The sequence below is a fragment of the Sus scrofa genome, chromosome 18 (assembly GCF_000003025.6).
Source record: "Sus scrofa isolate TJ Tabasco breed Duroc chromosome 18, Sscrofa11.1, whole genome shotgun sequence".
Lineage (NCBI taxonomy): Eukaryota > Metazoa > Chordata > Mammalia > Artiodactyla > Suidae > Sus > Sus scrofa.
The window spans coordinates 42,325,434-42,352,655 of NC_010460.4; the positions used below are offsets into that span (position 1 = coordinate 42,325,434).

General features: G+C 41.2%; 1 protein-coding gene across 1 annotated transcript in view; it reads right to left on the minus strand.

The window, feature by feature from the left end:
- GARS (glycyl-tRNA synthetase) overlaps nucleotides 1-26,768 on the minus strand; it is a 40,491-nt gene extending 13,723 nt beyond the window's left edge. Inside the window, exons 1-10 of the mRNA XM_003134806.6 lie at nucleotides 26,379-26,768; nucleotides 16,958-17,059; nucleotides 15,872-15,974; nucleotides 14,450-14,591; nucleotides 13,617-13,705; nucleotides 13,046-13,122; nucleotides 10,918-11,063; nucleotides 8,749-8,898; nucleotides 5,073-5,235; nucleotides 4,481-4,645 (exon numbers count right to left, since the gene is read on the minus strand). Of these exons, the coding sequence (XP_003134854.3) occupies nucleotides 4,481-4,645; nucleotides 5,073-5,235; nucleotides 8,749-8,898; nucleotides 10,918-11,063; nucleotides 13,046-13,122; nucleotides 13,617-13,705; nucleotides 14,450-14,591; nucleotides 15,872-15,974; nucleotides 16,958-17,059; nucleotides 26,379-26,609 (1,368 nt within the window). The 5' untranslated portion in view covers nucleotides 26,610-26,768. The remainder of the gene's footprint in view (nucleotides 1-4,480; nucleotides 4,646-5,072; nucleotides 5,236-8,748; nucleotides 8,899-10,917; nucleotides 11,064-13,045; nucleotides 13,123-13,616; nucleotides 13,706-14,449; nucleotides 14,592-15,871; nucleotides 15,975-16,957; nucleotides 17,060-26,378) is intronic.

Genomic DNA, 27,222 nt, shown 5'->3' on the forward strand with positions numbered 1-27,222 from the left:
GTGGAGTTCCCGTTGCGGTTCAGCAATAACAAACCCAACGGGTATCCATGAGGACGTGGGTTTGATGCCTGGCCCTGCTCAGTAGGTTAAGGATCCAGCGTTGCTGTGAGCTGCGGTGTAGGTTACAGATGTGGCTCAGATCTGGTGTTGCTGTGGCTGTCGTGTAGGCCAGCAGCTGCAGCTCCAATTCTGAACCCTAGCCTGGGAACTTCCATGTGCTGTGGGTTTGGCCCTTAAAAAGATAAAAAAAAAAAAAAAAAGTAGCTAGCTACCATGAGTGGCCCTAAAAAAACTGAGAATAATAATAAGAGAATACAATGCCCTACAAGAAGGAGGAATGGAATAGAGGCTAACACATCCCATTGGCCCCAAAGGGCAAACAGAATGGATATCTGTCCACACCCGGACTTACAGACCAAGGAAAAATGCAAGAACTAAGAAGAATGCCAGTGTGCCAGACTCATGGTGGTGACACCGAACCCTGCCTCAATTTTTATATATTAGGGAGGCATTAACGAACTAGAACATGAATTTACTCAATTTCGCCTGTTTCCTCCTCTTTTTAGTAGCCTATCTGTTAATTCAAATGGATGAACTCTGAAGTTACCGTACGGAAAGGTCAGAGGAGAGACCACACAAATGTAAACTTAGAGAAGACAGACGAATAAAGAGGAAAAAGGAACTTTCTCTACAAAGCTACTGCATTGCTTTATTGACATTCACCCTCTAGAAGGTTTCTGAAAAATGGCAAGTAGATTCTGAAGGGTGGATTCACGTGATACCAAACGCAGCCAAGAATACAGAGTTCCTGCTGTGGCTCGGCAATAACAAACCTGAACACAGGCAGCCCTCTGTATCCTTGGGTTCCACATCTGTGGATGCAACCAAGTGTGAATCAAAAATATTCAGGAAAAAAAAATTTCCAGAAAGTTCCAAAATGTCAAACTTAAGTTTTCCACATACTGGCCACTATTTACGTAGCATTTACATTGCAGTAGATGTTTTAAGTAACCTAGAGATGACTTAAAGTATATGGAAGGAGGTGCACAGGGTCTATGCAGATACAAAGCCATTTTATTTAAGAGGCTTGAGCATTCAAGGATTTTGGTATCTGCAAGGGTCTTGGAACCAAGCCCCAGTGGACACTAAGGGACAACTGTATTCTCTTGGCATGAACTGTCTACTGCTCTCACAACCTGGCGTCGGATGGCTGTGCTGAACACACACCGCAGCTGGCCACGAACGTGGGCATTTGTGCTCAGTTCAGGTTCCTACCCAACAAAGAAAACTCAGTAAAGGACAGGCACTGTTTAGGTCACAGAATAAAGCTTAGTAACAGCACTGCTATCACATGGGTGACAAGTTCCATTTCTTGTCAATGCCTAAGACACTTTTCAAAAGCATCATCTAAAGTATTTTCAAAGACTCTTAAGAACCTATTATTTGAATAAGACCAAAAGTGGGAAAAAGCTTGTTTCAGCAGATCTTCAGTTAGTCCTTCTCTTGAATACTTATTTTTGTCTTTAATTCAAAGAGTTTGAGAAAGTTCAACCATCACAACTACTAAGCTTTCCAAGTACATGTCACCACATGGGGTACTTAAAATGAAGAGGCAAATACAAAACTCATATAAGCTCAAAAATCCCAATACATAACAACAACAAAATAGTCATTAAGGATAAAAACAAAGCCTAAAAACATGTAACTTGATCATCGGACAGTCACTTAAGACGTCAACTAGTATACCTATATTCTTAAACATATAAACCTTGCTCGTGGTCATTTGCTACAGATGTCAATGAACACATATTTATGTACTAAAAGGTAAAACTAGAGAAACATGCCTAGGATTGGTAGACACCGACTCTGGGTTCTCTCTGAGGAGAGAGACGAAAAGGAGGGAGCATTAGCTGTATCAGTAACTTTTCTTCTTAAAAAAAATGAACAATGAAGCACACACCAAAAAAGTATTAAAGTCTTAAAAGGTGTCCTCTCTCCTTAAAAGTTTGTTATTTTGGAGCTTCTGGTTTTGTTTAGACTAGTCTCCCAATGACTACACAAGACGTTTTGGCCTAATCTCAAAACAGGCCCTGATTTTCTTTAAAAATTTTTTTTTCCTTAATTTTCTTTTTCATTTGGGTATAACTGACATGCAACATTCTACTAGTCGCAGGTGTACACAGAACGTCATGATTGGATATTTGTATATACTGCAAAATGATCACCGCAATGCAATGCAACCCATCAACATCCATAGTTACAAAGGTTTTTTTCTGTAATGAGACCTTTTCAGATCTACTCTGAGCAACCTTCACATGTGCAATACAGTATTAACTGCACCCCCAGGACTTAAGAGGCCCACATTTTCTGACGCCCCCCCCCCCCATCCTTGAGGGTATGGCCACAGCCCCGTGATACTCAGATAAGGATGAACAGGGGTGCAGCAAGGTGTATTAAAGCAACGTGGTTAAGATCCCAGGTCTAGACTTAGTCCTGGTTCACACCCCTGCGTCAGCACTCACTAGCTGTCAGACTCCAGCAAACTAGCTGACTTCTCAGCACTTCGGTCTCTTCAGAAATAGGACCCATGAATAGAATTATTGTGAGCATTAGATAATAATACACTCAGAATGATACCCAACTCTCGACGATTACAGACACTGAATGAACAAATGAAATGTAATCTAGGCCAGACTCAGAATCTAAATTGAGATCCTAAGACTCTGTGTCTGGGTTAACCCGAAATCTCACACAAAACAGAAAATACCTTATTGGTTTAATTTGAAAATAAAAAGAAATTCCAGAAACTCTAAAACACATAAAGAAATTACTCATCATCTCTAATCCAAAAATAATGACCACGATCATTTAGCAGATACATGTCAAGCAAGTTTGTGAAGAAAGTAAAGTAACAAGAAAAACCTAACAGATTCTTGCCTAATTCCACAAAGGAAAGAGAATATATTAAAAACAGTGTCAGGAGTTCCCATTGTGGCTCATCAGAAAGGAATCTGACTAGCAACCAGATGGAACCTAGGATGCAGGTTCAATCCCTGGCCTCACTCAATAGGTTGAGGATCCGGCATTGCTGTGAGCTATGGTGTAGGTCAAAGATGCGGCTCGGATCTGACACTGTTGTGGCTGTAGTGCAGGCCAGCGGCTACAGATCCGATTCGACCCCTAGCCTGAGAACCTTCATATGCCATGGGTGTGGCCCTAAAAAGACAAAAGACAAAAAAAAAAAAAAAATACAACCCATCAATAACAGCCACTACAGATATATGCATATCATTCTGCATGTATACATGTGTACATGCTTATAAAAGCATATAAAATTATCTTGAATAGGGGTTGGCAAACCAAGGTTCATGGGGCTAAGAATGGTTTCTACATTTTTAAAGGGCTATAAAAAACCAACAAATAAACAAATGAAAACAACCAAGAAGAGAGAACACAGAGATTCTCAAAGCCTTAAATATTTACTATATTTACCACGGAGAATGTTCGCGGATCCCTGATCTAGAAAAGAGACATGAAATGCCTTGGGGGAGAGGGAGATACACAGTCGCAAGTTTCACTTTCCACACGATACACTTAGAATTAGGTTTTGCTTTTTGTTTTGCAAAAAAGGGTCACTGTTTGTAATAACTTTTATTTTTAATTAAAAAATAAATGACTCTATTAAAACAAAGTCACTTTACAAAGTGAAACCAAGGGCATGTCGGAACCAAGGCTCCTCAGCTAAAGTCTCCACATGTGTGAGAAGTCCCTCTAACACCAAATAAGGGACAGGCCAGAGGCTCTCAGCCCCCTTGTTTTGGATGTCACCCTGTTCCTACTGCCACCAATGCAGAAAGCATCTCCTATATCCAAACGCCTTTTAATCCTAAGCTTCAGTATTCCTGTTTGTGTTTGGGGAGGGGGGGGTAGGTACAGCAAAGAGGTAGCCTGAAGGTCTTCTCTGAACTATCACTACATATACGGAATTTGAGAAATTCGAGAAAAACAAGAGATCAGAATCTACTAGTCCATCCTCAAAATCTACCAAACAGCTCTCTCAAACTAAAGCACCTTCCTCCTCAGCACCCCCACCACTTCCAGCGTTTGCCAGGGTCTTTGTCAGGGAGGCCACCCCATCTTAGCTGCACTCCGGGATGTGACCAATCACACTCCCACCCCCCGGGAAGGACCCACCAGCCCTGCCTTTTCACTGGCCGTGGCATTCTCTCTCACTCTCATTCTCACCCTTACTCTCTGGGTAAAAGCCATCCGAGTCTACGAGGGCTCCTGGAGCACAAGAGTAGCCCCCACCCCGTTATGAGAGGACAGGGGGCAACTGCTTTTTCCATTTTGCTCAGGAAGAGTTCTCTTTCCTTTTTGTGCCACTCTGACATGAAACACATGAAAGGCAATTTTGATACCCACGCCTCTAAGTTAACAGTGTGAAACCACATGGTAAAAACCGCTCCATTTGACTCACATAGGATGTTTTGGACTCAGCATCCCAACAGTCGCAGGCATAATGGGCCATCTCATTCTCCATGTGCTGTCGGAAGCGGAGCTTATCTGGAGATACGCCAACCTTCACGAGGTAGAGGTAGATGCGGCCGATGAAATAGCCTAATACTGAGTTGTTGATCACACCCTAACAAAGTGAATAGACGAGTAAGTTCATAAACAAGCAGGCAAGCACGCACACTTCCATCAGTCACTACAGGCAAGACAGAAGAGTTTAAAATCCGGAGAGCTCGCTTTTTGTGTGTCAAAATATCTCCCCGCAGCAGTACATGCTGTTAAAAGTCAGACTGATGAGGCACAGTTCAAACCAAGAACCTTTCTGCACGCGCTCTGCTAAATACTGCTTTCACGTCAGCCCCCATGGCCTGCACATTGGCATGGTCAGGAGATTTCCTCCCACTACAGTGTTATATAATAAACACTGTTTTTACACAGGCTGTATAAAATAAAATAATGGCCACAATAAAATATTTTGCTATCTAGTGCACAGAATGTGTTAATGCTTAAATCCTGGAATAAGGACAGTCTCCACTGAGCCAGGTACAGAATCTCACCTGTTCCACAGCATCTCCTAGGCGCATTTTCCGAGCAGACTGTCCGCTGACCTGGGCTTTCGCCGAATACAAATGAAGGTGCAGGTCGGCCACATTCTGGAACTTGGGATGGTCTTTCTCACTGGGATCGACAAAGTGCTCAATTTCTGCCATTGTGAACTCTCTGAAAGCAAAAACATGAGGGAGAAAAGTTGCATGCTTAACTATGAAAAGTAACTAACAAGGCCTTTATTTTTAACTCATACTATAGCGACATCGAATGACATGGAAAATATATATTTTTTTAATTTTTATGGCCACACCCACGGCATGTGGAAGCTCCCAGGCTAGGGGTCAAATGGGAGATGCAGCTAGGGTCTATCCCACAGCCACGGCAACACCAGATCCGAGCCGCAGCTGCGACCTACACTGCAGCTTGTTGCAATGCTGGATCCTTAACCCACTAAGAGAAGCCAGGGATCAAACCCGAATCCTCACAGAGACGACGGGCCTTAACCTGCAGAGCCACAATGAGAACTCCACATGGAAAATGATTTTTAAAGAACAGATTGATAGTTTTGTTTTGTTTTTTTAATTTTTGGCCACCCACAGCATAAGGAATTCTGGAGTGAGAGAACTGAGCCGTGGTTTCCACTGATGCCGAATGCAGGATCCTTTAATCCACTGTGCTGAGCCAGGGCCTGAACCTGTGTCTTGGCACTGCAGAGACACCACAGATCCCAATGCACCACAGCGGGAACTCCTAATACAGTTTTTAAAATTAGGAAAACTTAAGCAAACATCAGGCACACACACAAAATGAGATACTGAATAGTGACTTCCAGATAAAATGATTTTCCTTAAAGCATTAGCAAGTCTTTATAAATGTACATTAAATGAAGCTCCTGATATTTACCCTTCAAAGAATGGGAAATTAAAAGTGAAATAAAATTGTTCTTTAGCTTTTCTAACAAGTTTGATTTCCTCCTTTTTATGGCTCTGAGCAAGTAAAGGACTGGTAATGGCACCATACAGCTGGTGTCTTTAGAGTAAGAGCTTCTTAAATAAAGTGTTATTCAAGGCAGAGGACATACGGCGTAAATGGAACAAGCTAACATCAAGCTAACTGCATAATGATGAAATAAATATGCACATAGCAATGGTTTCCCAAAGAGATTTCCCTGAATGGCAATTTAGTAGCTATTGGGGGGAAAGTGTTTTAAGTTAATTTTATGAGTCAAAATCAAATCTCTCTTCTTTAAAACACACACACACATTTACTAGTGCACTTTCATGATTACCTCAGATGTTTTAGAATAAAAAATTGCTTAAATGGGTCCTAAAAATACATGAAATGAACTGCAAAAGAGCTTTAATTTTTTTATTTTATTTTTTAATGGCATCTCTTATTTTATCCAGCAGCACTGTGTCTTAACTGCCTTTCAACAACTATGAAATAGCTTCTGTGTGCACAGAAATAAGAGAGACGCAGAAGCCTATGTCCACCCTCACAGAGCTTCTAAATGGGATGACGGCAACAGAACTTCTATAAGGAAGGGCAGACAGAGGTGAGGACCTTGCCCAGAAACCCAAAACAATCTGCTGCCAAAGTCTTTCCATCTACTCTGTCGAATGAGCCCAGCTCACAGACAGGAGACAGAAATCAATAAGAATACTGATTGTCTCCTGCCCTTTGAGTTTGGAAACTCTACCTGGAACTATGGAGACATTCAATAGAAGTAAGCCTATTGAAATGAAGTTTATAAAAAGTGTCACATGAACAATATAATGCCCCTAACCTAAACCAAAGGAATCACAGCTATACAAGGGCTTATCACCTCCAATCCTGTCACCAAGAAGGAACCGAAACACTAAACGAACAGATCCTAGCCCTACTGTGAAACAAAAGCCGTGGAGACAGTGACCTGCGGAAGGGTGAGTGGATCTCTAGCCATGATCTTGTCCAGGCACGTGACAAAAGCAGCCGAAATCCAGACAGAATGCTTTGAAGTGAAACTGACCAAGAAACTGCCTTTCCGCAGTTCTGAGCTGGTTTTCCTTATTTACCACAGGCCCCAGGTTTTGCCTTATGTGGTCCTTTACCATCTTCCCATCGCTACACTAGCTGATGTAAATCCTCTCCAAAACACTGGCTCTGGACAAGCTCAGTCTGACACAGCTGCCTCGGTGTTCCGAAAGCATGCCTGCAAATACTACTGGAACAAAGGGAAAGCCCACAAAGAAAAGGAAAAAAAGATACAAAGAAACATTGTCACTGAGAAATAAAACCGATTCAGACCAGGTTTTTCATTGTGACCACACCTGGATAAAGTTTCCAGCTACTTCTTTCTGCACCAAGGCCCAGGGGTATCCTCCCACTCCACTTTCCTAGGTTGTGCAAGCGCCTTCCTCCAGGAAGTCCCCTTTCTAGACCATACTGTGGAAGGCACTGGAGACACAGTCTGGTGAGAACACAGGAGCATTCCTCAGAGGGTGTCCTGAGGTCTGACAAGATTAGGCAGGTGCTCTGGGTGCTCTGATGTAAGTCAGGGGTTGGGATACACTACGTCTGAAGTCTGTCATTACTGCGAGTAAGAAAAGAAGAGAAGAAACGGGGGGGCGGGGGGCCCTGGGGCTGCGGAAGATACTTTGGAGGCTAAGAAAGTTAAGTTTCCCTACATATCCCACGGTTTATATGGCATTTATTACCTCAAGAGATGGTATCAGTAAGAAAATGGAGAGAAATCACAAAAAAAGGTTAAGTCACCAACAGCCGAGTCAGTTTCTAGAGAAAAACATGACAGTGGTGCTGTTACGCCTTCCCACATACTCCTGGACACATCTGACAAGGGCAGGTTATCAGAACAGAGAGAGGAGAGTGTCTGAACGAAAGCAGATAGCGGTAAACCTGCCGGCTGGACTTCTTGTCATCCAGGTGCCTCAAACACCCCAAGGATCACCAGCTGGCTACTGAAACGCCCTCACCCCAACACCAGTAATGCGGTTTGCCCCGGACACCTAGCATGGTCCTCCTGCCATAACCATCACCTCCTCCCCACCTGACCCTACACTCATCTATATCACCACTGCCAGAAAATGCCCCAGTGCAGACAATCCAGATCTTGCCATCCCCAGAGTTCCCACAGTGGTTCAGGGGAAATGAATCTGACTCGCATTCATGAGGACACAAGTTCGATCCCTGGCCCTGCTCAGTGGGTTAAGGGTCTGGCGTTGCCATGAGCTGTGGTGTAGGTCACAGACACAGCTCAAATCTGATGCTGCTGTGGCGACGGCTGTGCTGTAGGCTGGCGGCTACAGCTCCAATTTGACCCCTAGCCTGGGAACCTCCCTATGCCGTGGGTGCAGCCCTAAAAAGACAAAAAAAAAGATCTTGCCATCCTCAAATCGTAAGATGAACAAGGAGAATGAATCATTTTGCCTTAGAGGTGACACTTGAGCTATTCCTCACCTTCCTTCTTCCCCCTTCTTAAGCACTGTAGTCACTCGAAACTGCCTATAAGCCCAAAGACTATATCCTGAGGCCACACATGTAAAACAAGCTTCTTTGGAAAAGAAAAATAAATATATAATCATGTAAGAAAGCAGCAGAGTTGTTTCAAGCTTGTTGCGAGCTGTTCTTTCCAATTCAATGCCAAAGTTATTCACCACTTTTACCGGAAGAATAACAGGGCAGTACCTGACTCTGATCAGTCCAGATCGAGGGGAGATCTCATTTCGGAAAGAATTTCCAATCTGGGCAGCAGCAAAAGGCAACTTTCCTTGGTTGAATTCCAAAAGTCGTTTGAAATTCAGGAAAATCCCCTGCGCAGTCTCTGGTCTCAAGTACCTATACATTTAAATAAATCAGTCTGTTATAAAGAAAGAAATGAAGTTTTCCAATAAATGTGAAATTCTAGATACAAATCCTCAAAGTCCTCCATGTACTCTTTTCACACAAAACTGTAGGGGGCCGAAAACGAAGTCTGAGAAACAGATACTTGCCTTGGTAGTAAAGCTAAAGCAACGGAGTTATCAGTTATCAGGCGACTGGCAGATAGGTCCTTTGATTTACTCACTCCAGGGGGTCAAACACAACCTCTCTTACGATGTCTGTAAAACCTCTGACATTCTCCTGCCTAATCATTTACTTTGGAGGGAGATGACAATTTGAGATTCTTCTGAAAATACCCTAAGTACACCTCTGCTGTTAATCCACATACTAATTCTAATCGTGGAGCTCAAAAGAAGCCAGTACACACTGACACGGAGGGAACATCACAGCCTGCTCATCACAACTATCACACCGTGCCAGGCAATTTTCAAGGTTTTTCACATCATTTTCTTCTCTGGACCCAGAGACACAAAGAAACAGGGAAGAGCAGAATGAGCAACTCTTCATGGTATTTTACATTTTCAGCCAGAGGCGTCTCTGTATTTCTCCATATAGCCAAGCAAATACACCACTCGAACTGCTGCCCTCTTCTCCATTCTACAGAATATTCTGTGCAAAACGTAAGAGCTCCTAAAGTCTACTGCAAGATATTTTATGAATACAACTTTAAAACAAAGAATAAATAAAATTTTACCTTCTTATTCTAACATACCAACTCTTTTTTGTTTTTTATTGCATCCAATATGACTATAGTTTATATGCATATTTATAAGTAGAATGTATAAAATTATGAACTCTTATAAGTATCCATTTTCTTTAAAAAATCATAAAATGTTCTCATATTTAACAGTTGTTGAGTATTCTACCAAAATGATCTACTTTACTGTAATTAATTTAACCACCCTTAAATTATTGGATAAATGGGTTATTTCTACTTTTAACTGATATGCTCTTGATGAGCACAGCTTCTTTTCCTTTCGAATTATTCCCTAAGATAAATTCACAGGAGCAGGAAGGCAGGTCAGAGGGTATGGTCCATTTTATACCTCTCTGTATGCACTGCCAAAATGGCAGGTTCACTCTTGGCTTCCTTCCACAAAATATCCTAATTCAACTCACTGTCTTGTTAAAAGAACGCCAATAATTACATTATATCACAATTAATTTTTATTATTACTTAGTTTCTGCTCCAGGAAACACGATCTACCTAGGCTAGCTTCATCTAGCAAACACCACCTTCTCTTACTCTACAATGAGACCATAAGGAAAACACGTGAAGCCATGAAATGGAAGACTTTGATGAAGTTTGTTAACAATGGACAAGGAATCTGTAAATACAGATTCTGGTTCTGGATCATACTGTAAAGTGCTCAGGTTTTCTTTATCTCTGAAAACCACATTTTTAAGATCAATAAGCTAAACGTAACCTGTCCAACATAGTAAGCCACCAGTCCATGTCCATTTCAATTTAAATTATTTGAAGTTACATACATTTTAAAACTTGGCTCCTCAGAAGCACTCAGTCACGTGTGGCGAGTGGTTAGCATGTTGGACGGCACAGATTACACAGAACACTTCCACCACTGCAGGTAGTTCCACCTGCAGTGTAGCTAATCTACACTACATGGCTTCTAAAGTCTTTTAATAGTAAGGTCAATGATTTTCAGAATCATTCTTCAACTGTCTCTACTGCCCTATGTAGCAATAATTACAAGAGAGGATGATCACAGCGTTTTGTCTTCATTTTATGGCCCAAAAGATCATCACCCTACTAAAAATATATATATATATTCAGAAAGAATTAGAAGAAATGAAATTTAAGAATACACCGGTCATTTTAGCTCCTTGATATGTTTATCTGGAATTTCTACACATCACTTTTCAAAACTTCTCCTCCCTGGCTGATAACAATCTTTATCTTTTATTACAAGCAATTTTAATAATTTTATTGCATAAACAGTAAATGATGCATACCCAGGCATGTTTCCTCCAGGCCCAATGAAGGTCTTGAACATTAAGTTAAAAGACACTGGTGGGGACAGATCATTTCCAGTAATAGGGGATTTTACGTTATAGTTCACAAAAAGGTCTCCAAGTTCTTGCTGTCCATAGTTCTCAAGCTAAAGAATACATCAAGGAAGTCATGAGTGTAAAAGACTGAGGAAAAAACCCAAGTATACAACACAGTATGATATGTGAAACCCCAACTAGTATTAAAATTCACCCAAAATAAGCACATCAAAATTAACCTAACCTTCAAGATATCCATGCTAAAACCATAACCAGTCTGCACACTTTACACTTACCAACAGAAAAATGGAGTATCTTTCTGGGACTGACATAAAAATTCACACATTTACCATTTCACGATGAAAAAAAAAGCATAATACTTCTGTTCAATGACAATCGTTATTAGTTGGTAAGAATCTGAAATCATGTGAATAAGTTTTCATAGTTGAATTTTACTACTCTGTGCATATTTAAGAGTCAGGGCACTTCCCTATTCAGAGAAAGTGGCTCCAAGCAATTTTAAACCATTGTTACAATTCACATTACTTATGTAGCACTGAGGAAAAACAACAACAACAACAACAACAAAATATATATATATCACATATATATCTGATGCGGCAAACCAAAACTCAAACTGTTCTCCTGGAACACGTATCTGAGATAAAACAGAAAGTCAGTACTCAATTTATACACTATGACTTAGCAAATCAACCAATTCTTCCAGCTTCTGACCATTTATTCGGAAATGAATGAAATTGCTAAAAATCAAAGACACTCAAAAAAAAAAATATACACATAAAACCTTAGTAAGTCTAAAATTCTGAATAGGAAACAGAATAATTTAAGGGTAATTAGAATAATTTAGGGGTGCTTTTCATTTCGTCTTTTAATAATAGTCATGCCATTGGAAAAGGAAGGAAATGAGAAATGTGTGTGGCCTTAACAGTATTAAAATACAAGAAATGATTTTCTAAACCATGAGTAAATACTAAAGCAATGAGCTTTGAGCATGAGAGTTAGAGAGTCTTACACTGAACTTCACTCATTTATATGCCAAAATAAAGAAAACATGTATTTAAAAAAAAGAAGAAGAAGAAGAAGAAAAAAGAAAACGTGTATCCATATAGCACTGGTGGTTGTTTTTTCATCCAAGGAAGTCAATAAAATTTAAGAGGTAAGCCCTGCTGGACCTCAGGATCAAACGTGGTGCTGGAAAAATGTACTTTGCTTGAAAGGATAGATGAGGTGAGAGAAACCAGCAACATTCACATGTGGACACGTGCGCCTCCCTGGGGCAAAGGTGTGCAAGAGAAGGGTAAGAACTACTTCGGACACAGAAGGTATTTCTGCACTTCTACATCAGCTAAAGGTCAGAAGAGGTTATCTCAATGGTATCTTTGGCCTTCCCTAAAATTATCAACTTAAATAAACTCTAAAACTATTGGTCTACAGGAGTTCCCGTCCTGCCTCAGCGGTTAACGAACCCAGCTAACACCCATGAGGACGAGGGCTCAATCCCTGGTCTCGCTCAGTGGGTTAAGGATCTGGCGTTGCCATAGCTGTAGCAGACATGGCTCGGATCCTGCGTTGCTGTGGCTGTGGCATAGGCCAGTGGCTACAGCTCCGATTCAACCGTAACCTGGGAACTTCCATATGCCATGGATGCGGCCATAAAAAAGACAAAAGACAAAAACAAACAAACAAACAAAACCATTATAGGTCTACAGAAGTGGCCATGAGACAGCGCTCATATACATGCCTGCCCCAAACCTCCATGCTGAATGCGAGTCACCATTAGAGACTGCCCTGATTTTTGCCATTAAATCCAGACAATTAGTTTCCGAGGAGAGAGAACTAATTTCATGTCTGTTTTCACTGACCTGCCCAGTTTGATAGAAATAAAGGATTAGCCACAAAGAGTAGACAGAGAAGCAAATAAAAACGCAAAAAGAGATGGCACAAGGGACAGAAAGTAAACTTCTTTACAGCGGTGACCAGGTCAGCACGTGCGGAATCCGACAGTTATCAGATGCTGAAAGACAGACAGCACCTACCTGGGTTACTGTGATGACATCTCTCAAGCACTCACCTGGGCCAAGACACTTTCCATCTCTGATTTCTTCTCAGCAGAGCACTTCTTGTCAGACATCAATTTCTGTAAATGAGCTACAAAAACAGGGTTGGTAAATGTCAATTTCGATCGGTCAGAAAAAAAGGACCATGTACTTTTGAGTGTCAACGCTGGACAGGTAAAAAAAATGAACCCAAGGATAATGTTCTTAATTTATATGAATCCCATGGTTGATTTTACAGGGAGAGTCATAGTATTGTCTTGGTTCTTTTGGTGCATTAGAATTTCCAATGATCTTATACGTGTACACACACACACACACATATACACACACACACACATATACACACACACACACATATATATATACACACACACACATATATATACACACACACACACACATATATATATTTTTTTTAAATGAGGGACTAGATCTGTATACTTATAAGATCTGTGCACTTACTCTTTGTATGTTACATCCCAAGAAAAAAACATAATGAAAAATATTTGAGATTAAAGATTAATCCAAAGCCTTTGTTTTGATCAACTACTTGAAAGGATATTTATCTGAGATAAAGAACCATACCTTTCAACAGATGGTCAGCCCGAAAACACTCTCCATTTTTGACATCCTTCACCATGAAATCAGCAAACTTGTCTACGTGGCCAGAGGTCCTAAGTTAATAAATGCCAAGCCAATTAGTCATTTTCATACGAATTAACACATAGATTTTTACCTTGTAAGACAATCTCCCTTCTATATGTTTAGCCATAGTTTACATCTGTGAATCTGAAAGATGAAAGCTTCCATATCTATTATGATCCATCCCACAGCAGATAAAAATGTATGCCTGGAGTTCCCCGTGGCCTAGTGAGTTAAGGGTATGGCATTGTCACTGCTGTCTCATTATTATTAGTGATCCAAGCAAAGTCCAAAACACGAGGATTCTGACTACCCAAGAATTTGTGATAACTCAGTATAGACAATGAACCTAAAGGATTTTTCTGCCACCAAAACCTGCATGGACACTGGTATTTATCTCTACGCAGTTCCCAAAAGTGGAGCAAGGAGTAAAGAATTGGTTGTTCTGATCTTATATCCATCATTAAGAACTCAATTTGTTTTAATTGGCTGAATTCCCTTGCAGCTCAGCAGGTTGTGGTGAGGGTTTGATCCTTGGCCTGGGGACTTCTGAATACCATAGGCACAGCCAAAAATAGACAACAAAATAAATAAAAATAAAAATTTAAATTTAAAAAAAGACAGGAAGGATAAATACAACATTTTTAACATGGCTATCTGTGGGCAGTAAATATTTTCTGTTTTTCTTTATTTTCTAGATTTTCACAATGAACATGGGTAGTTTTTTTAATCAGAAAAAGTTAGTTAGAATTTCCACCTCAAACTAGAAATCTTACTTTAAAACTGGCTCGGGGGTGAGCATGGTGCAATCAATCTCCAGGATCTGTTCCTCTTGGATAAAGTGCTGCCTCCAGGTCTGAATAATATTGTTCTTCAAAGCACATCCAACTGGCCCAAAATCATAGAGGCCACTAACACCTGCAAAATACAGGAGGAAAACGGGTACTTTCCCTTGTTACTCTGAACAAATTAAAGCAAGGAGACACAAGAAACTGATACTTTTAAGACTTCGCTTACTCCCTAAAAATGTATTCAAATTCCTCAATACTGAAGAGCCTTATTTTCAGCTAGCTGACAGAGAGGTAAAATGAAAATACTCTCATTCCATTTACTATTTCCAAACTTGAAATTTCAGGTAGGATTAGCAAAAAACTAGAAAAAGTAAAAAGACCTTCCTCCATATATAAGAAAGAATGCAAAGGCAGATTATAGATTTCTGCTATAGAAATCAGAAAATAATTTGTTGTATCAGCTGAATAAATATGATCTCAAATTTTAGTAGCCAATTCTCTAAAATATTCTTGAGTATTTGAGCCACCATTTAAACCTCAAGAAGTTAAACACTTAGAGATCTGCTCAGACTAAAACTCAAATCAAGGTCGGTAGCAAAGTACTGAAAGTCTAATATTGTTGCAATAATCTCTGAAAACTATGAAAAATACCATTCTACATTTAATCAGTGAATTATATTTGTCTACATAAATTCACGTGGTGTTCAGAAAAGATGCAGATGTATTTGCGTACCTATGAAGCACGTTCTCTCCTGGCAGCTGCCACAATGACTGATCTAGGAACTATGGTTTATCAAGCCCTTGTGTGCAGGGGCACAGTGCAGTCGGCCAGTGTACAATGGCCCCTCCTGCTCCCTAGGCTCCACTGGCATGGACACATCAAGTGTTTAATATCGGGACCCCCCTTAATTCCCTAAGTCCTAATGCAAAAAGTCGCCTTCAAGAACAAGGAGGGTGTAGGGAAACAAGAACAGACATCACACCAAGTGACCAACTCGAAACAAATGACAGCAAGATAACTAGCCTCTGCTTCGTGTGACCGGATATAATTAGCTACCAATTGGCAAGCTGTGTTTCTGATTTAAGAACATTAAATCAGGAGTTCCCGTCATAGCTCAGTGGGTTAAGAACCCAACTTAGCATCCATGAGGATGTGGGTTTGATCCCTGGTCTTGTTCAGTGGGTTAGGGATCTGGTGTTGCTGTGGGCTGAGGTGTAGGTCGCAGACATGGCTCAGATATGGTGTTGCTGTGGCTGTGGTGTAGGCCAGCAGCTGCAGCTTCGATTCAACCCCTGGCCTGGGAACTTCCATGTGCCGCAGTTGCGGACCTAAAAAAAGGAAAAAAAAAAAAAAGATTATTAAATCCACTAACAACACAATTGTTCTTTCTCTCATCAGTTCCCTACCTCCATAAATAGCAAAAGCTTGATCGTAGAAAAACCTCCTCTTCAGGGTATCTTCCATTTTTGCTCTGTCTACCACATCATCTTTGGGCTGTAACGCTAGCTCCTATAGGGATTTTTAAAGAGAAAATACATGACTGGAGGAGTGAGTGGGAATTTCAATTTACACACATGAATTTGTTTTATTCCTCAGCAGAATTCAGTATAAAATTTATCAGACAAGATTTGGAGACCCTTAAAACAAGAGAAACCTTAGGGTGTTTTCCCCTTTGAGTTCCAGAAAAGACACCCTTACTTAACTATTTAGGAAAGTGTGTGATCATTTCCAAGACTATCAGACTAAGCTTACTTAGATGCAGATACTGAACCAATACTTGATTTTTCAGTGGATCACTGTAGGGAAAGTGACTTAAAACTTCAAACTGGGAGTTCCTGTTGCGGCTCAGTGGTTAACGAATCCGACTAGAAACCATAAAGTTGTGGGTTCAATCCCTGGCCTCGCTCAGTGGGTTAAGGATCCAACGTTGCCATGAGCTGTGGTGTAGGCCAGCCGCTACTGCTCTGATTCAAGCCCTAGCCTGGGAACCTCCATATGCCGCAGATGCAGCCCTAGAAAAGATAAAAACAAACAAACAAACAAACAAAAACTTCAAACTATTCCAGTTTGGTGATGGGAAATTTATAATTTGAAAGTTCGGGAGCATGTATCAGGTGAATAGAACTTTACCTTAAGAGAAAAAAATTTAAAACATCATCACTATTATTTGCAGACATCAGGGAATTCATAAGAACACAATGCCTTCCAGGAACATTCATGGAACATAACCAGCCTAGGATGTAAGTCAGGGCAGAGAAGGGATGGGTCAGGGAGGAGGAAGGCTTTGAGAAAACGTGACATTTTGAGTTATACGCAGAAGGGGTGAGGAGTCTGCCAAGTAGAGGAGGAGGAGAGGATTCTGGGTAAGTAGAGATACAGCAAATGTGACTAATTCAGAAACTTTTCTAGGTCTCTCCCACCCAAAGAGACTAAATAAAGGTGAATAATTCTATACCTACTTATGTTCCTTTTTCAGGATCCCCTAGACTCACCTTTGCTTCCAGAACCCTCTTCCGGGCTTTGAGCTCAGCGACTGCTTTGTCTACATCTACTTGGGGTGCTTTATCTTCTTTCAGTTTTCGCACAAGGTCTCCCTAGGCAACCAAGAGAATGCGTATTCAGGACTGGTTGGTTTCCAGAAGTCAAGAAAAGCATTTTGAAGCACGCCTTGTAAAAAGTGTAAGAATGAGGAAATTCAAATGTTTACTATGTGAAAAAAAGTTCCTTATGAATAACTGAAGGTCTCTGCCCTCAGCCTTTATAATCCAGCAGAATATACAGATGAGTACATAAATAACCATGCTCACAGGGTGATTACTACTGGTTTGTTTTTTCTCTTTGTGAGGACTGGATGGATGGAGGAGAGAAAAGCACTGACAAAAAGTGAAGAGCTAAGTCAGTACTGAGAACACAGAAGAACCAACAGACCACCCTCTCCGTGAGTCTCTCCCCTTTCTCGCTTACAAAAAAACGACTGTCTTAGTTTTCCACTTAGCTCTCTGACCGTGTCTTCTCAGTTACTACTGGCTTATCTCCCTTGCTAATTTCTTTTTCTTTTTCCTTTTTTGGTGGCACCCACAGAATGTGGAGGTTCCCAGGCTGGGGACTGACCCCTCTCCACAGTTGCAACCTGTGCCACAGATGTGGCAATGGCAGATCCTTAACTCACTGTGCCACAAGGGAACTTCGCCTGGTTAATTTCTTTTAGACTACTTTTCTCACTTGCAACAACCTACCACTTGTACAGTGAGAAAGGAAATAAAAACACTGTACTACACAGTCTGGGAAACTTCAAGCTGAGAAATTAAAGTTGCCAAAGTAATAGAGCCCTTGGGTGCCCCAGAGAAGCAACTGCCCTCTGGACAAGCAGACCTTCCACACAGGCCTTTTAGGATTTCCACATGTTAAGGTCACCAAAATAATAACCCAAAACTTAAAAACCTATGAGGAAAAAGCTACCATGAGTGAAACAAAATTAGATCCCTTAAAATATTAGGATGATCAAATATATTTTTTAAATGCTCAAGATGTTTAAAGTAAAATAAAAGGAGGACTCAAAAACATGATCGAAGAACCAGAGACTACCAAACACAATCAGGGGACTTGAAAAGGAACCACCCAGATCATCTGGAAATAAACCTGAAATTAAAAACTCAGTGGACAGTTTAAATAGCAGATCAGACACAGATGAAGAAAAAATTAGTGATCTAGGAGACAGACCTAAAGAAATTATCTGTGGATAATCCATAAAGTGGAGCAGAGAGACAAATCTGAAAATATGAATGAGATAATGAGACACAGAGAAGAGTATGAGAGTCTGGCATTCACTCATCCAGAATTCAAGAAGAAAAGAACACAGAAAATTTCTAAGAGGTAATATTTGAAAAGATAATAGCTATGCATTTTTCTGTAAATTCTCAAAAACATGCATTCTCAGATTCAAGAAGCATGATGAAATGCAGGCAACGCACAAAACAAAAATCCCATGCCTATACAAGTTATGTAAAACATAGTGCTTAAGAGGAGTTATTAAAGACCTACATTTTAATCCCTGATCAGCTAATTGTGAAACCATGAACAAGCTGAAACCTCTCTAAGCTTCAGCTTCCTCAACTGTAAAATCAGGATAATAACACTTACCTCACTGGATTGCTATAAAGAAAGAATAAATAAAACAATTTAAGAGACTCTTTTGAATAGAACCTAACAGTAGACAAAAACGACAGCTGTTATGCTATAAAAACCTCAAATTTGCTGTAGCCAAATTATTCCAAACCCAATGGAATTATCTTTCTCTGCTCCAAACCTGTTCCTTCTCCTTTGTACTGTATTGCTCTCCATTGTTAATGGCAACCAAACCTACCATTTCCCAACAAGAAGCCTCAAGTCATCCTTCTTTACTTCCAACCTCTGGTCAATTTCACTTGAGAATTTCAAATCTAAACTCTCCTTTTCACCCCTCATGGACTAGATTGCTACAACGGATTACCAGCTTGTCTCTCATCCAGAAGGGTCTAAATTAAGATCACACCTAGCACCAAATTACTCTAATTCATTTCATTTCTCTTCCACCTTTGTAAATCTTCTCTTCACAAACAGACGGCATCCCTAATTTGGTGACTGTTCCTACCCTTATGCCAAAATAATGTTTATCCTCGTACCAAAAGTGCTTCCTTTCACTTAATGAAATTCTCTCACATCCCTTCTGAAGCCTTTCCTGAATGTTGCAGACTTACAATCATTCCTTGAGGACATTTCTCCCCTTGAAGCCATCTCAACCAGAGGCTGGGTTTTCTCCCCTATCCCTTTGATCCTCAAGGGCTGGAAATGGATAGATGTCCTCCTTATTCCCCTCTGAACTTTCAAACTGATTCCTCTTTTCTTCTTCTAAGACTCCGGCTCCTTTGAGGGGCCTGTCATCATTCTTTCCTCTAGTTCACATTTTCTAAGCTCCTGCCTACTTCACCTCGTCCAATGACAGTCCCCCTCCCCTGCCATTCATGCTACTTTAGCATGTCCTAGTTAGGAGATGAAAAGCTGTATAAAATTATCTGAACCTAGAACCTAATTCTGCTTATATATAATCAGAAGTACCGTCCCAGTTTTAACATACACTGAATTTTCCAGGAATGCATCCAGGAAAATATCATTTAAAGGAAGACGAAATTCAACTATACTTCAATTTAAAAGGGAGAGGAAGGCCATACCTTGTTCTGCTCAGAGTTTCACAAAGCTGTTACTACTTGAAAGAAAAACAAACCATGTGACCACTGGCTATGCTACTAACTTATCTAAGTAACCGACATAATATACCTTTCTCAATGTGCATGTATAGCAACTGCATTCACAGTAAATCTGTGCAGAGGCATAAACATCCACTTATTTCAGCAGAAATTTCAGTGGAGTCATACCCCAAACTCACATATTGAAATACACATTATTTTACTATAAATGACTTCTGTTTATTCGTATTACACCTAGAGCATTATATGTACACATATTTTTAATGAGATGTGCATAGATATTTCATATGCATTTCATTACAGGGTAGTAACAGGGAATTCCAAAGTATCTGGTAGAAAAGGGGACACTTGGTCTGATACATTGAGAGACACTGAATTGGTTATTCCTCTCATTCTCTTACCATATACAATAAAGTCTCATCCTTTTTTTTTTTTTTTCTTTTGAGGGCACATGGAAGTTCCCAGGCTAGGGGTTGAGTCAGAGCCACAGCTGCCTGCCTATACCACAGCAACAGCAATTCGGGATTCAAGCCAGTTCTTGAACCTACACCACAGCTCATGGCAATGCCAGATCCTTGACCCACCGAGCAAGGCCAGGGATCGAACCCGAGCCTTCATGGATACTAGCCGGATTTGTTACTGAGCCACGAGGGAAACTTCTAGTCCATTATTATTCTAGCAGTTTTTATTCTATTACCTTGATCTCTCCAGCAAAAGCAACATCCTCAGTCACCTTCTATCTTTATTTTAACTTTTTTATTACAAATACAATATCTGAAATCACCCTATCAATGGACTGGCTTATTGATTTCCATGCATTCTTACCTGGCCCTGTCATTATAAAGTAGGCTCTTTTAAGACAGGAACTCTGGCATGTCAATTCTGGCACTCAAATATTTGTTGCCTGAGATCACAACCTAGACCTAGTTCAACATCAAATATCTACTGACATGTCTTTGACTCATTGAGCGGTTCTTTCCCCTTCTACTTGTCGGAACACTTAGCTCTTAAGTGTTCACAAACAGTGCTTTTCGATGGGGATAAGAACCTTATGAGGGTCTGTGTTCTGAAAACAGGGTGGCAAGCAGTTCCTCTATCGCTGTGTCAAGTATTGATGCTTCCACGTTTTCTTCTGGAGCTTTTCAAAGGGCAGGGCAAGTAAGGCCACAAACAAAGGTAAAGGCAGGAAACATTTTAAATTAATTTCCCTGAACTACTTTTCTGTCTTTTAAAGTTCAGGCACAGAGTAAGACACACATACATTCGAGAAGAGGCTAGCTATCAACAGAAGCAGTGAAGTGAAGATTCTTACACTGAGTTAATCATCTCCAAAATCTCCGTGGACTAAGGAAACAATCACGTTTATTCGGAATCATGGAATAATTAAAACCATGATTTATAATGACCTAATTCTGTAAACAAAAGAACTCAAGTGATCTAAACATGGAATGAAAGAATTTAAGGATTTCTAATTATTTTTCTTCTCTCTTTCGTCACTACCAACTATAGTGTGTGTGTGTGTGTGTGTGTGTGTGTGTGTGTGTGTGTGTGTATTGAATGAAACTGATGTGAAACATCAACATTATCTTTAAATTACCTTCAGGAAACATCAACTAGGAGTTCCCGTCCTGGCTCAGTGGTTAACGAATCTGACTAGGAACCATGAAGTTGCAGGTTTGATCCCTGACCTTGCTCAGTGGGTTAAGGATCCGGTGTTGCCGTGAGCTGTGGTGTAGCCCCGCAGCTGTAGCTTCGATTTGACCCCTAGCCTGGGAACCTCCATATGCCGTGGGTGTGGCCCTAAAAAACAAAAAACAAAAACAAAAAAAAAGAAAGAAAAGAAACATCAACTAGAAGCTTAATTCCTGCATAAATTCTGGTCATAAAGACATATATTAGAACTAAGAGTCTGTGATTACAGAGCAAAATAGTTTTTAGATGAGAAATCATTCCAAAGGAGCTTCCTCATGCATCCTTCATACATATCATGCTGCATATACTTCCCCTAAAGCACTGGCTCTCTGACTTTTTGGGCTCAAAACCCAGTTATACTGTTAAAAATTACTCAGGACCCCCAAATGCTTTTGTTCATGAGGATTATTTTCATCAATACTTACTGTATTCGAAGTTAAAATAGAAATTTAAAAATTCTTAATTCTGGGAACTTTGTCTAGTCACTTACGATGGAGCGTGATAATGTGAGAAAAAAGAATGTATACTTGTACTTGTGACTGGGTCACCATGCTGTACAGTAGAAAATTGACAGAACACTGTAAACAAGCTATAACAGAAAAAAAAAAAATCAATATATTAAAAAATGCTTAATTCATTAAAAAAAGCTTAATTCATTATGTGCTAACTTGCATAAAATAACATTTTTATGACAATAACTTTTTTCCAAATAAAACAAAAATAAGAATGATAGTTTTACTTTTTTGTAATCTCTTAACTAGTAGTTTACAGAAGACAGCCAGATCTGCATATCTGCCTCTCTTCCAATATGATATTGCATCAAAATCATGCACAAATGGAAAGATAAAACTTTTAAAGCCTTTTCAAATAATTGTGGATATTCGTCTTTGATACAACACCAAAACTCTAACAAGTGGTAGTTTCTTAGAAGTTATTTCTTTTTTTTTTTTTTTTTGTCTTTTTGTCTTTTGTTGTTGTTGTTGTTGCTATTTCTTGGGCCGCTCCCGTGGCATATGGAGGTTCCCAGGCTAGGGGTTGAATCGGAGCTGTAGCCACCGGCCTGCGCCAGAGCCACAGCAACGCGGGATCCGAGCCGCGTCTGCAACCTACACCACAGCTCACGGCAACGCCGGATCATTAACCCACTGAGCAAGGGCAGGGACCGAACCCGCAACCTCATGGTTCCTAGTCGGATTCGTTAACCACTGCGCCACGACGGGAACTCCAGAAGTTATTTCTTTAAGGCCAGGAGGAATGTGGAATTGGACACTAGAGCAATGAACTTTTTTTTTTTTTTTTTTTTTAAAGGGCCGTGGCAGGGGCATATGGAGGTTCCCAGGCTAGGGGTCTAATTGGAGCTATAGCCACAACCTCATGGTTCCCAGTGGGAACTCCTAGCAATGAACTTTTGATATTGATACATTAAAACCATTAACATGTCTTAGACTGAGTAGATCTTTCACCAATACTTGATTTCTTTACATCATGTATTGGTCATTTGGAAAATACTATTTAACCAAGTTATGCAGATCTTTCAAATATTGACTCATACATTACATAACAGCAAAAAAAAACCCCTCATTTATTAATATCACCACTTAGCTCATCAGAAAAGTCGTGAAGTACTGGGAAGCTGTCAAATTCACAGCGATAGATACAAATTTTCCAAAATTCTAAAATTTCCCCAAATTGAATTTTATTATTGGCCGCAAATACTATCAGTTGTTTCCTGAAGTAAGTCTTTCTTCACTTATTTTCCAGATAATGAATGAATGCCCAATACCCAAGACTGAATAACAACTGTTTGTCAGACATTTTAGAAGGGTCCATGAAAAAAAGTGAGTTTGGCTTGCAACTCAAACAATCATAAGTGCTTTTCTTATAATGGGAGAAAAAAGAATGTATACATGTATATGTAACTGGGTCACTATGCTGTACAGTAGAAAAAATAATTGTATTGGGGAAATAACAATTAAAAAAATAAGTGCTTTTCCTGAGACAATCATCACATTTGGGCATCCTTCAGCCATACTTCCCATGCAGTCACACAGAATATTAAAAAGATTGCCCACAGAGGTCTGAATGTAATAAAATTAATCATTTTTACTGCTTTGTTACAGACACTTTAAGGCAAAACTGACTTTTTTTTTTTTTTTTTTTAACTGAGAGAGTGTGGCAGAGAATATGACCCAGTTTGGTTTAGTGTCCCTTACTTGAAGGGCTAGCAGTTTTATTCACCAAGCTTTGCACCATCAGTGCAAATGTCAACACAGTGAAAAATGCATATAATATTTTCATTTTATTGTGCAAACGGTTTTAACCTTGAAGACCTCCAAGGGTTTGCAGACCATACTTTTAGCACCATTGCCCTAGAGCAATAGGTTTCAAACAAGAAACTCCAGGGCAAAGTTTTCATCAATATGTGCTAAACTGGGGGCATGGGGGGGTGAGCGAAGACAATATATTAGACCTTTTTGCAAAGTTAAACGTACTAAATATAAAAGACTGTTCTTTAGTCTGAGTTATGGTCTGCCTTTTTTTGGTATGAAATGAAAGGAGAAATCAGATAGTAGTTTGTTGATTGCAATTTTCTAAACACCCTTATTTGGCAAAATAAAGTCTGGCCGCCCTAAGCTAATTCCCCTTTTTTTCTAGGGCCACACTCGCAGCATATGGAAGTTCCCAAGCTAGGGGCTGAATCAGAGCTACCAGCTGCTGGCCTACACCACAGCTACAGCAATTCGGGATCCAAGTCATATCTTCAACCTATACCACAGCTTACCGCAACGCCAGATCCTTAACCCAATGAGTGAGGCCAGGGATTGAACCTGCATCCTCATGGATGCTAGTAGGATTCATTTCCAATGCACCAGGAAGGGAACTCCCCCCAACTGCTTTTTTTTTTTTTTTAACTCAGTTGCCCCCTAGTGTGCCCTTCATCAAACAACTAACAGTTTTCTAGATGCTGTAAGGCCCTCCTAACAAACCGCATAACCAAATTCTCCAGGAAATAACTAAGAATATGCCATGGGAAAATACACTTCAGTCAATCAACAAATCAAATCTTGAAAAAACAGCAGCAGAGCAGATTGGCAAATTTACATTAAATATATATTTATATGAAACACATGCCACTAACAAGACCAGTTGTTAACCACCTTAAAAATCCCACTCCAAGGATGTTTTCCACTTTACAGACTTCACAGTGGAATTATGCAAAATGGGTAGAGATGACAGTGCAGCTCACGAACCCATAAGCCAAAAGGGGGGGGGGGTAACTAGATGATCTCTAAACTCCCTTCCAGCTGACCCTGAAATCAGTGTCATTCAAAATTCTATTAACTGATATATGTGTGGTCCTGGAAAATTAGGAAAAAAAAAAAAAAAACCCACTAACTCACATATTCAGAAAATACCTTAAGTACAAAAAAACTAACAATCAAGCCAACAGAAACAATAGGCAAGACAGTAATAGCATTGGAAAGTTGTTCCATCATCAAAGTTTACTTCAGTTAACTAGTTCCACAATCTTACTATAGATGGGTAACTTGCACTGCAGTTCCAGGCTAACGTGGCAGAGGGAGGGGTTTGAGTACGTGTTTTTCCAAATTAGATGTATTCTCCCATCTAAAGTGAGGGATATGGGGGAGAAAAAGGTTGAGAGTTACAGAAAAGACAAAGGAACCACACCTAATTTTATTTGGGGAGGGTGGGTGGATGGAGACAGAGAATAAGCACTCATAGCGCTCTGATAACGAAGAATAAAGAAAAAATTAAGCCCCTAGTGAAATCTCAAAATAAAACTCTATTGAATCAGTCAGGCTCAAACTTGAGAGAAGTAGATAAAGTGGCAGAATTCGCCGAATTTGCGGCAGCTCTGCCCCAATGAATTATTTCGGAGAAGGTTCCTCCCTCCGTAGCTAAGGCAAGTTATTGCATCAGGCACCCGTGCAGGAGAAACCCGTTTGGCGTTTGCTACTAGTCATCGGATCCTCAGGGTCCTAATCTGAGCTTTTGGTTCTACCTGAATGGATATGAGAATCCCTTTGAAATAACCTTTCTCTGTCTTCTCTAAATTCTGATATCCATGCAGTGCCCTAGGAAAAGGAGGCCTGCATTAATCACAAGCCCTCCAGCCTATGAAACCTTCCTCCCTTCCTCCAAATTTCAAAATGTTCCATACGATGGATGGCTGACTTCACCGAGTAACTCAAGAACATTTACAGCTTCCCACGTTTACGATCTGAAAGCTCACCCACTCCAAATGACCCTTTCGGGACTCAGAAAAGATGAGAGGAGCGAAGAATGATGAACTTAACATTATTAGAAAAGAAAAAAGTTCAACACCTCCTCACATCCACGTTTCAACTATTTTTATGTCTTCAGCGGACCACAAGACTAACTAAGCACTGAATGAAGGAAGACACCAAGAAGAAAACACTATCCAAAGCATCCTGAAGATTAAAAAAGAAAGTCAGGCCGTAAGGAGAGCACCCGCAGCTCCGGCTGGTAATTGACCAGGCAAGAACTAGGCATCTCGCCATCCAGGGAGCACAAACATAGGAGGGACTGGAAAAGTGAAGTGGAGCTTATTGAGCCAGGGCAGGAGAAGAACCAAGGGGATCACAGATCCCAGTCTCACCGGAGAGGGAAGAAAGACCGGCAGGAACAAGGAAGAGAAAAGGAGAACAGATTGTGAGAGGAGGAACGCAGGAAGTCGAAGGGATCCGATGGAGACACCAAGGAGAGAGAAGGACAAGGGTCCACGGAAGGGAAGGTGGCCGACGCACGCGGGGACCCGGGTCCAAAGTAGGGTAGGCGAGGAAGATGCCAGGAAACCAAGGGCTTCCAGAGAACGAAGGAGAGGTGGAATCTAATCCGCGATGTGGACTGGTGCCCGGGGGAGAGAGAGAGGATGAGCAGGAGGGCACTAAAGGGAGGAGAGCGCGGGCTTAGGAAAGGTGCAGAATGCCGGTACCTGCTGGCGCACCGCTAGCCTGAGAGGTGCCAGCACCTCCTCAGTCCCGACGCCGTCCATGCTGCTCCGGGAGGCGGCGGCGGAGGCGGCGGGGGACGAGATCGGGGCGCGGGCGGGCTTGCTGATGTGCCGGCAGGGCAGGAGCGGCGGCTGGGCTGGGAGCCGGGGCGGTGGCGACAGCAGCAGCGCGGCGCGGGCGGCTCTTAGCAGCGCCGGGCGCAGAGAGGGCATGAGCCGGCAGCCCTGGGAGGTCTGGAGGGGGCGGCGGCGGAAGCGGTGCGCGCGGCCCGGCCCGGAGCATGATGAAATCGCCAAGTAAACGCCGCGGCGCGCGCGCAGCCGCACATTCCTCACCCCGCGACGCGGCGCTGGGTCGCCACCGGCTGATTCGACACAAAACCCGGAAGAACCCAGAATCCTTCAGAGCCCCGAGAGCGCTTGTTCCACCTCGGGCGCTGTGGCGGGAGACCGGGTTCCAGGTATACCCTCGGCGAAGAGATTTGCACAGTGTGTTGGTGGTATTTAGGGACGCAGCTCCCTCTGAAACTTGCAGACTGAAACTCGTGAGGAGCTTCGGAGCAAAGGCTTGTGTACGGGCACTGACACTCGGGCCGACCCGCGGGAGGACCCACTTAGTTTCTGTTCTTTTGCCCCCTGGTTTTTTGTGGGGTTTGTTGTTATTTTGTTGCAGCCTCGGCGTGTGGAAGTTGTTCCGGGCTAGGGATGAAACCCAAACCATAACTGCAGCGACCCAAGCCGCTGCCCACTCCCCGCCCCTTGGTTCTTAAAGGGTCATTAAACGATGAAATCAGATAAGGACTTAGACTGAGTGTTGCTCGAAGCT